The 12106-nt window shown below is 36.2% G+C and overlaps 1 protein-coding gene across 1 annotated transcript in view; it reads right to left on the bottom strand.

Annotated features, from left to right (window-relative positions):
* Positions 1–12106, bottom strand: part of trpc1 (transient receptor potential cation channel, subfamily C, member 1) — a 92724-nt gene that overhangs the window by 40581 nt on the left and 40037 nt on the right. Inside the window, exons 6-8 of the mRNA XM_028794680.2 lie at positions 8868–9063; positions 7340–7676; positions 3541–3680 (exon numbers count right to left, since the gene is read on the bottom strand). Of these exons, the coding sequence (XP_028650513.2) occupies positions 3541–3680; positions 7340–7676; positions 8868–9063 (673 nt within the window). The remainder of the gene's footprint in view (positions 1–3540; positions 3681–7339; positions 7677–8867; positions 9064–12106) is intronic.

Genomic DNA, 12106 nt, shown 5'->3' with positions numbered 1-12106 from the left:
AGATTTCTACAGGCATTTATAGTCTTGTTAACAACAATTCTAAAAGGAATTCAGTGACACTTATATACATTTTTTAAATATTTAATTTTTGAAAAACAGGGCATTACAGATTACAATGGCATGCTACTTAATCAAATAATAATAACAAAAGGGTAAGGGTAATCTAGTGCATTTCCAAAACATATGGCCTTGTGATGCTAGATGGCAACAATCACAAATTGGATCTTCCCCTAGGTACAATTATGACAATTTAAAAAAGATATACAGTACATGACTGATGAAAGTTTTTTAGTTTGAATTAATGGATTGCTTGATGCATATACTGTAGAATTTGAATGAATTCTATGCATGGCTAAGTTCCACTCCTTTTCTGAGATTCTGATTGAATTGATTCTAAATGTCCCCTCTTCCACCATTCCTTAGGATCACGAAAGGGTACATTTTGTCACACTCAAAAAATGTAATTTTTTCCTATACCGGCCTCAGCAGACAAAGTAAGTTCTGTATATTCATCACCATCATCAATTTCAGTCCATTTGTCATGGTGAAGATTGTGGTAACAACATTCTGACAGGGGTAAAGCTATGTTTTTCTTCTCATAGTTTTCCAGTCCAATCAAAAGAGAAAACACTGGGCCTTGAAATCTTGGATATGTCATTGCGGTTAACAGGCAGATGTGCAAAGCTCGCATGTGTTTAAAATAACGAAAGATTCAAGTTTGAATATCACAAGGGAATACTTTAATTTTCACCAAAAATGCCTTCCATGCATCAGATAAAGGTGACACAGTTTGGCCTGGCTTTGTCACTGAAGTTTAAATGTGTTGAGATGTCCTATAATGTTTAATCCTCTACCTTCAGGTAGTTCAAACCCTTCTCTTTTTTTAAAACACATGGATCCCATCAAAGCACTCTACATATCATTGCAAAACCTTCCTACCACTGATCCGGATAACAGGGCAGTGAAGAAGCAAGTACTTGTAAACAATGTTCATCTCGTCCAGTAGTAATTGAAACTGTTGGTGGGTTAATTATGACTAAATGATAAGAAACTTAACAATTCCCACAACTGTGTGTATAACAGCAGTCAAATCTGACTTTTTTTGGCAAATATAGTAGGTTTTCTTGGTGAATAATACAATGAAACTTCATGACTGGGTGACTAATCTGGTTTTCAATTAAATTCTCTAACTCCCTCTGTTTCCCCACCATAGCAGAGGCACTGTCTGTTGTTATCGACAAAGAGAAAATATTTACATAATTCTTCTTTCAAAATGGTCAGTAAAAGCTCTTGCCATGTCATCTCCGTTAGGCATTCTATACAAAAACCTGAAGTAGCAAAGTTTCTCTCTTATGCCAATTCCATCGCAGAATCTTAGGTAAACATACAGTAAGATGTCGTTGATATCTACACTTTCATCCACAGCCACACTGAACAATGATGAATCTGTCAGTGTTACTGAATGTTGGAAACAGATATTTCTGTCATTATGGAAATCCAGATTCTCAACAGTTCTTGCTGAAATGGGCAAACCTTTTCAAAGGCTTCTTTCACGTACTCTCCATCTGTAAACATTTTTCTGTATTTGACAATACATTCTGAGAGTGTATAGCTGTGTTGTGATATCCCAAGTTTTAGAACTGCTTAGGGTTTTGAACACACTACTTTGCCTTTCATATTTTGCTACTGCTCTCCTGATAAATTTCACTTGGTCTACCTCATATTTGAATTTTTCCTCATGCAGAATGCTTCATTTTGAAGCGACAACATATATGTGATGTTTGGCATACATTTTCACAATACATATAGCTTCGTGTAAATGGGTTGAGCAAAATGACTGAGGAAGGGTACATCAATTAGATGGTTTTGGCAACAGCAACTGCTGCTGTTTTGTGTGTGGCTGCTCAGTAAGGAGTGCATGCATGAGGAATATTGCTCTAAACCATTATTTTTTTGTAAATATATTTTTTAATAATTACTTTAACAAACTTTGACACTACAGACTAGGTAATACTTTACGAACTTTCCTACAGTTATGTTTTAATGAGAAATATCAGTATATTATTACAGATGTGACTATCGATCATCCAGGTGTCACTGAAAATGGTAACTAAAAAAAAGCCAAATACTTTAAATAGTTACTATATATGGTGCAATCTGTATATCATAACAACAGTACAAATCTTCATTTCTGTCACTCATATTTGAGACGACCCTACTGACTACCAGAACTAAAACTAACTCCTCAACACCCACAACTGCTCAGGACCTTTGCTGTGGGAAATTCCAGAGCAGGAATGAGACAACCTATGCTGTGCACAGAGAGGTTAGTCCGACTATATCTAACCAGTATTTTTCAGTCTTTGGCACATGTTCTAGATTCCTTCCTACCACATACTGTAAGTTACTCTGAATGTTAAGTTTGCATTACCAAGGTTTAGTATGCCTGAGTGTGACCACATTCTTGACTGTCACTCAACTGGCGTTGTACCAGACCCACAACGTTCATCAGAATCCATAAAGCCTTTTGGGCTGAGCCCAAGCAGACTTACAGGGCTCTGAAACTGTGGAATGACCTGCCTGCTTATATACCATAAAAGATGCTCATCCACTTTCAGCTTTTAAATCCAGGCTTAAGACTCACAACTTACTACAAAGATCAGGATGGGTGGGTAATTAGTGCCTGAGGTCTGAAGCACTGTGACTGTGTCTGTGGTTGTCTTTTAAGTTTTCTCTCTTACAATTGACTTTGGACACCTGAGAGGTTTATTTTCTCAAGGGATACTACAGCGTAGAGTTTTTGTTTTCCTCTTCTCCATCATTAACTGGCCATAGTGCAATAATTAACTAATGGACAGATATTGTTGTTTTCCAGTTATGTTAACCAGTTTATACTTTATTTTCTTTGTGTTTTAGCAAGCCTGTCTCTTTATATGTACTAATTCTATATTTAGTAGTTTTTTAAAGCTATACTTACGTTTTACCTGAGAACTTGTCACAATGTTGTGTGCCTGCACTCAGTGAAGGGTGCTATGCAAAAATAAACTAAACTGAAAAACTAAATGGGGCAGCTGGCCACCAGATATCTGCATTGAAAATCACCCCTATGCCTAACTAGAGCAGTGTGTTCTAGTTTCTCTGTTTTAGATAGGCTTCTCTTCAATTTATTTTACATTCATGACCATTAAATATTTATTTTTATCTTGATTTTGCCAGTGTAATCAAGCCTCCAGACAATATAGTTTTAAAGACCATGGAGGCATATAAGCCTTCATCCATCATAAATTTAAATATACCTTTTTACAGGATACTGGCAGTGTCAACCCATTTCTGCTTCTGAATAGTTTTAAACATCAACAATTTTAGTAGTTCATTCTATAAGAGAACATGTATTGCATCTTAAATTATGTTTCAAGAATCCTAATTTGGTATTTGAGATGTTTTTATTTCCAGTGAGGCTTGCAGAATGTCTGATTCACAGATGGCATGGCAGCTTTGAAATTCAACTATGATCTCCACAGAGCAGAAATATTTACTCACCTTACTGTGAGCCACAATTTTGAGAGCAAATGTTGACAAGTACAAGGAGTTCATAACAAAGCTAAGCTGATTACGAGATTCTTCCAGAAAATCTTCCAGCCCTTCATACCACAACCTTTTCACATCTGACCACACCATTCCTAAAGAAATAAGTAATGGTAGCATTACCACAAGTCCTTCCTAATACACATAAAAGTCTCTACTTAGAGTAAATTGTGCACTTAAGTCACTTTAAAATGCACTGAAGTAGCAAAGTTCTATTGCATTAATGTTCCCTAATGATGTTTTAAATACACATTAAAAACTGACGCCTAAAGTTTATTTGCTCATAAAAAGTTTAATAATAGAAAATTAATAGAAAAAATGACTTGTTTTAAACTCCAAAAAGCCTTTCCATTATAGGGTCTACTTGTTGTTTAAACTTGCACAATGGACAAGCTCATGTTTACTGTTAGTAGATTACTGTTTCAATATACAGTATCTATCTATAATTTCAAGACTATAGCAGTGCACCCTGGATATATGTGATTAACACCTAATAATGGAAAATAAAAATTTTCAATATATAAGTTAATATCTTTAAAAATCATCAATACATTATGTTTAATTTAAAAAATGTTTAATGTTACATTTTAAAATATAAATGCTAAGTATAATGTAAAAACTAGACACCAGAAGAAAAAGGCACACAGGTAGAGAGAAGCTTTAGAAGAACTCTGGAACAGCTTCATTTTCAGATTCATGACATATTTCAGTCAGGCATGTACTCTCATGGCCCCATTCTGTAAAACAAACAGTTAAAAGAGCCATGGCAGCCAAGATTTCATTCCAGGCTCCCAGCTGTATAATCCGCTTAGCTGTAATTTCTCCGATATTTATGGCTGAGTGATTCTAAAAATTTCTAGTAAGGCTGTTGGTCTGTGTTGATGCCACTAAGGATAAAGAAAGCAAAACCTACAGTTATGAACAGTGGTATAGTCCAAGCTACAAGTCCTCAAGCTTACAATATACAGTGGATATAAAAAGTCAACACACTTGACAAGCCAGCTGTTGTTGATTTACAGACTGAAACCAACAGAAATTATGTCTGACCCTTTTTCTGTTTTATCAAGTCTTTTTTAATTTTTTTAAGAGTGTTACAACTGTGCTCATATCTAACCAAACATAATTTCAAGTCTCCCTTTAACTAGTTCTTTTTGAAAATACATTTCTTTGTTCAGTAGTTGAGTTTAACACACTATAATAAGAATAAAAAACAGAAATAAAACCTGCTCATTTACTTAAAGAAACTCATTTGAGCATATTTCTTTTGCACGTAGGACCTGACAAGTAAAGAAACCAGTTTATCATAACATAAATCAGATGTCTGCCCCGTGCTATGCAAACACACACAAGATTAGATATAAATGATATGTCATGTTCTTATGATGTTTCCAAAGCAATAAACTAAAATGTTTTGATCATGACATATTAACAATCAGATCATGCTCTTGCCTAATGATGAAAATATTGGTAAGTGTACTTATTTTACTGCATTTTGTAAGTACAGTTACACTTATGTCATGACTGAACAATAAAGGATACCATTCTGACTTGCATAAAAACCTCACAAAATGAAAAAGATGCTGCAGTTGTTTAAGTAGCAGATCCTGGAATTGTATTTCAATGAAGAAGAAAACGAAACTACTGCAGTCTGCTTCTAATCACCGTACAGCAGTACGGCCTGTCTGGCAAAAGCATAAAAGTAATTTGCTATGGGCGTAGCTTTGTGTCAGAATGGCAACACAGCTGGAATGGCATTATTACAATTGCAGGTATTAGTTGAATGTGCTTCTATTTCATACATTATACTGTAGCTTCAAAGCAATATCATACAATTCAAACTTGCACTTCATTAAAACTACAAAAATAAGAATATGAATTGTAACTAGACATTACTAAACTATGGTTGTTTAATAATAATTGCTCAGTATTTGAATTCACTCCTCCATCTATTTTTAATGTGCTTTTCACTATCTCTGTCTTAGCAGCAATTTTTACTAGACAAGAATTAGCCCTGCACAGTCACTGCAGACTGAGCCATGTTTAGATGCTCCAATTAACATGTCTTTGGAATGTTACAGGGGGAACTGGAGTCTCCAGAGGAAACACATACAAACAATTCAGTTGACATTTGTCACCCCATGCTTGTGGCCACACTCACTACCATAACCCTGACCCCCGCCTTCCACCTCCAGCATGCCATTTGTCTGTGGCCTGGTCTTTCACTTTCAGATTCTCATGAAATGTAATTTATTAGATAACACTCACTGCAGGCTTATTTAAGGCCATCTGCTTTATTATTTACATAAGCTTCTGACAACCAATATTCAGTTATTGAGTCTTTTATGCTATTCACTTTAGTAACATATCTATACATTTTTAAGCCCACTTAATCCAATGAGTTTTGACCTTGTTATCTATGGACTAACTAGGTCCTGAACTTTTTGCTAACATTTTTCAGTATCCTGACAGCAGGAGGCCACACTCTCTTGGGCTCTGCCTTGAAATAAACTAAGTAACCAAACCTGTTGATTATGAGTAATGATTAAAGAAAGCACAACTCCTAAGCAGGAAAAGGACTATTATACATATTAAGCCAAGCATGTATATAAGCTCTAGGACAGATTATGGCAAAAATATATTAGTTCATGACATTCTTAAATCAGCTCAAGGGATTTGTTGAGTCACAGGAATAACGGTTTCTTCTAATGGTTTTTCAAAAAGCAATACTAATTTGTAAAATATTTAAGACTGGAGAGGAATTGCTTGATCATTGTATAGGCACAAAATGCAATTGTCTGCACACGCACAACAGTGTTTGGGTCCTTCCACAGAACAATTCACTTAACTGCATATTATAGTAAAACAAAAATCGAAAGTATGTGTGAGGAACACTTTTTTCATTATTATTTGAAATTTTGTTAGAGACATAATCATCAGTGTCATTTTATGTTTTGTGTCCAAGGATGCAGTACAGTGTTGGGGTACATGTGTGCTTGTGTACATTCATTCACACACACATTTTACCTCACAATTAAGCCAATTATAAAAGACTAAGATATATTTATCATGGAGTTTATGTTTTAATTTCAAAGAATATATTTTCAACTGAAGAAGAAGATTAGCTTCTTAAGCTATTTCTTTTGATTTTAAGGTTTTACTTTCTTATTTTGAAATTTGCCTGTTATGATTTCATGTATTCTGCTTATTCACCTTTGATTTTGGCCATTGTTTTTTTTCTGGTATTACTGACATGTACTAATTACTCTCTTGGATCACCCATTTAAGGCCTCTTACTAATTTTAAATAAATTATTCCACACTATGATCATTATACAGGCACAATATGCAATTGTCTGCACAAGCACAACAGTGCACATCACAATCCTATAAGGAGAAAACTTCAAATAAGGCCCATAAAATAATAGTATGTATTCACATTCTAGGACACATCACCTTTGTTAAATGCATATGATTGCCAAGACTGAAAATCCCTAGCATTATAGAAATGTCTTATTACTAAGTATGATGACTATGAGCTGACCAGGGTGGGCTAATTTAAAATGTAACATATATTGCAAAAATGATCTTTTACTTTGCTAGTCTTTTTTTTTCTTAACATTAAACATATGTTCCTAATTCATAACGCTTTACTTGCAACTCCACATCCAGTTCTTCAGGTCTATCGTTCTTAACATTTTTCTTTTAGTTTTTTTTTCTTCATAAAACACCAAAGCATCTGAACATGCTGCACTTACCAGCAATCCAAACAATAAGGAGATAGTCTATCATCTCTAAAGCAGGGCCCATTGTGTTCTTTTTATCTTCATTGTAAACTAAAGAGTAGAGGTTGAGTAGAAGAAGAAACGTAAAATATGATGCACTGTGTATTATAAATTTCATGAAAGGAGTATGGATGACTTGTCCAACCCTGGATTTGGGTGCCAAGAAGTAGCAGACAGACAGAACTGGCCAAAGGAGGCCCACAGTTAGCACAGTCAGGATCTTCTTACATGTGTGCTTTCGTCTATAACCAGCCATTTGTCCAAACCAGACAGTGTTCAGAAATTGTTGACAATTTGACTGGGCAACAAACTTTAAACAGAAAAAGAGAGAAAAAGTGAGATATACTACATTATTAAAATATTTTGCTACTTTATAAACAAAAAATGCACAATTGCATTTGCCAAAGCACTGTTCAAATCCTATAAAAACTTAAAAATGCTACTGAAATATTAGTAATTAACTTCAAGTAAATGTTTAGTTTCCTAACATAATATGTTATAGCATCTGGCTTTACCTTAAACCAACACTCACAGAGAATTCTAAGTACATAATATAAATTAGTTTCAGCACATTTGGCAATGACCCAGAAATTATTTGTTAAATGACATGGGATGGACTTTGGTCCATGGCAATTCTAGATTAAGAAAATTTAAAAATTTCACATTTTGCTACCTTTATGAGTGGCGGCCACAGTGAATCATACTGTTCTAGTGTCTGCTCAAAGTAATGAAAGGTGTGGATTAAACATCAGTTTTTCATTAGCGGGAGGGACAGAAATTTTTATTCACAAGACGTGGCAGCAAGTGAAAGCAAGACATTGACACTGCCTCAGCTAAAAGGAAAAAAAATCTTTCCTATAAGGTATGCTTTCAGGTTTCATACCTCCCATTATGTATTCAAACCTAATATTTTTACTTCCCTTGTGCAATACTTAATATTTACTTACAATAAATTTCATCTTCAACAAGTCTGGATTCTGTCTAGGTCCATCTGTGATGATTCAGGAGATATTATACTGTCTACAAATCTATCTAGTTTATTATCATCTACAAACTTGACCAGTTTGTTATTTACATTTGTATTTTTTCTCAAGTTCATATATATATACATGAAAGCAGTTTGACCCCAGTACTAATCTAAAACTTAAAACTAATCACTTTGACATTCTGTAATATTCAATGATAGAAAGGTATAGGTGATATTTGGGTTAGAAATACTATTTATATCATTCACAAGTTACAAATAACTTAAAACAAACATGACACTTAATTGAACACTTCTTGAAAATAGTTTTTTAAATGATTTATTACTATAATAAAAATGCTTACAAATGTAAAATGCATTTTTTCTTCTTTCTTTTTTGAGATGAGTGTAAATAGAAACACTGTGTTTATTAGAATCATACACCATTGTTCTCATTCCATTCTTCAGATAACCCAAGATTTTCCTTGTTTCCTCTGTCCAGTTATCTTACGGTGATTGTTTGAAAAAGTGACAAACCTCTTTTTGGTTGTATTTAATGGCCAGTTTAAGACGGCTCAGATTCATTCGCTCCTCCAGGAGGCCCCGTTTGTCCACAGGCTCCTCGCTTGAGGTATGGTTTAAAATCACCTCAAGTTCCCTTGAATTGCGAGCCTGGGCAAGAAGGTCTTTTGCAAACATCTTACATTGCTTTGCCAGCTCTTCATAATCAGTTCTGTCATAAAAATGATAAACTTCATTTACAAAAATAGTACAACAAAGTTGAAAAATAGTTGTAAAAAATAGTTCAGGTTAAATATTAGTTTATTTACTACAAACAACAACTTTAAATCCATAAATCCATATCCTTCTCTTGTTTGTTCCATTATAGGGTGGTGATGAGCTGGAGTCTATCCAATCAACATTGGGCATAATGCATTGGCTGAGACAGAGCACAGTCACACAAATACATACAATCAGTCAGAGGTGTGTTAATTTTGAAATGGTGCTTAGTCTAACCCGAATGCCATGGTTTTAGAAGGAAATACAGTGCATCCAGAAAGTATTCACAGCGCATCACTTTTTCCACCTTTTGTTATGTTACAGCCTTATTCCAAAATGGATTAAATTCATTTTTTTCCTCAGAATTCTACACACAACACCCCATAATGACAACGTGAAAAAAGTTTACTTGAGGTTTTTGCAAATTTATTAAAAATAAAAAAACTGAGAAATCACATGTACATAAGTATTCACAGCCTTTGCTCAATACTTTGTCGATGCACCTTTGGCACCAATTACAGCCTCAAGTCTTGTTGAATATGATGCCACAAGCTTGGCACACCTATCCTTGGCCAGTTTCACCCATTCCTCTTTGTAGCACCTCTCAAGCTCCATCAGGTTGGATGGGAAGCATCGGTGCACAGCCATTTTAAGATCTCTCCAGAGATGTTCAATCGGATTCAAGTCTGAGCTCTTGCTGGGCCACTGAAGGACATTCACAGAGTTGTCCTGAAGCCACTCCGTTGATATCTTGGCTGTGTGCTTAGGGTCGTTGTCCTGCTGAAAGATGAACCGTCGCCCCAGTCTAAGGTCAAGAGCGCTCTGGAGAAGGTTTTCATCCAGGATGTCTCTGTACATTGCTGCAGTCATCTTTCCCTTTATCCTGACTAGTCTCCCAGTCCCTGCCGCTGAAAAATATCCCCACAGCATGATGCTGCCACCACCATTCTTCACTGTAGGGATGGTGCCAGGTTTCCTCCAACCGTGACGCCTGGCATTCACACCAAAGAGTTCAATCTTTGTCTCATCAGACCAGAGAATTTTCTTTCTCATGGTCTGAGAGTCCTTCAGGTGCCTTTTGGCAAACTCCAGGCGGGCTGCCATGTGCCTTTTACTAACGAGTGGCTTCCGTCTGGCCACTCTACCATACAGGCCTGATTGGTGGATTGCTGCAGAGATGGTTGTCCTTCTGGAAGGTTCTCCTCTCTCCACAGAGGACCTCTGGAGCTCTGACAGAGTGACCATTGGGTTCTTGGTCACCTCCCTGACTAAGGCCCTTCTCCCCCGATCGCTCAGTTTAGATGTTCGGCCAGCTCTAGGAAGAGTCCTGGTGGTTTCGAAATTCTTCCACTTATGGATGATGTAGGCCACTGTGCTCATTGGGACCTTCAAAGCAGCAGAAATTTTTCTGTAACCTTCCCCAGATTTGTGCCTCGAGACAATCCTGTCTCAGAGGTCTACAGACAATTCCTTTGACTTCATGCTTGGTTTGTGGTCTGACATGAACTGTCAACTGTGGGACCTTATATAGACAGGTGGGTGCCTTTCCAAATCATGTCCAACCAACTGAATTTACCACTGGTGGACTCCAATTAAGCTGCAGAAACATCTCAAGGATGATCAAGGGAAACAGGATGCACCTGAGCTCAATTTTGAGCTTCATGGCAAAGGCTATGAATACTTATGTACATGTGCTTTCTCAATTTTTTTATTTTTAATAAATTTGCAAAAACCTCAAGTAAACTTTTTTCACGTTGTCATTATGGGGTGTTGTGGGTAGAAGTCTGAGGAAAAAAATCAATTTAATCCATTTTGGAATAAGGCTGTAACATAACAAAATGTGGAAAAAGTGATGCGCTGTGAATTCTTTCCGGATGCACTGTATGACATGCCTGAAAATACCCACAGAGCCATGGAGAAGACATATAAACTGTACATGACTTGACCAAAAACTGAACCCCTGGAACTAAATAGTAGTGCTAAGAATTGCACCACAATGCTATGGGTGCAAGATTATGACAAAAGTAATACTTGATGATTAGTGTCTTTGATATTATAACTGCAGCAATTGCTTTCCAATAACAGTACAATTAAATATGCACCTTGTTTTGTCAACTGCATTCTGTTTACATACAATATAGTAGAGCCTCCATTTTGCAGAGAACCACTTAAAATTGTAATATGAAATTGCTAAATACTAGACTAGATGAGGGGCGGCACGGTGGCGCAGTGGGTAGCGCTGCTGCCTCGCAGTTGGGAGACCTGGGGACCTGGGTTCGCTTCCCGGGTCCTCCCTGCGTGGAGTTTGCATGTTCTCCCCGTGTCTGCGTGGGTTTCCTCCGGGCGCTCCGGTTTCCTTCCAAAGACATGCAGGTTAGGTGGATTGGCGATTCTAACTTGGCCCTAGTGTGTGCTTGGTGTGTGGGTGTGTTTGTGTGTGTCCTGCAGTGGGTTGGCACCCTGCCCAGGATTGTTTCCTGCCTTGTGCCCTGTGTTGGCTGGGATTGGCTCCGGCAGACCCCCGTGACCCTGTGTTCGGATTCAGCGGGTTGGTAAATGGATGGATGGATAGACTAGATGAGAAATTAAAAATGTAGTGTTTAATAATGCTTCTTTTTTATTTTTTACAATAAATAATATAGCATATATATTACTAAATTTGTGTCACCGTTTTTAATACAGTAAATTCAGTAAATTACTAATACACACATATTTATAAAATAAAATTAAGTGTAACACAAATATTTATTTTTCTCAAATCAAATGTTACTTCTGAAAAACCAATCATCACTACCACAACTATTTTAAAAATGTAAAATGCAGGAAATTGTTAAACACGAAAATATTAAATTTGGATTCTGCTTGTTTAATGAAAATAAATGTTGGATATATATGCCAAATCAAAACTATATAATAAAATCTTAAATGACAGAAATGTAGGAGTAAGAAGTTATTGTAAATACAACCTGTACAGGTATGTAAAAGCTTAAAAATGT

The sequence above is a fragment of the Erpetoichthys calabaricus genome, chromosome 2 (assembly GCF_900747795.2).
Source record: "Erpetoichthys calabaricus chromosome 2, fErpCal1.3, whole genome shotgun sequence".
NCBI lineage: Eukaryota > Metazoa > Chordata > Cladistia > Polypteriformes > Polypteridae > Erpetoichthys > Erpetoichthys calabaricus.
Note: the sequence above shows the minus strand (reverse complement) of the source record. Positions and strands in the feature narration are given on the sequence as shown.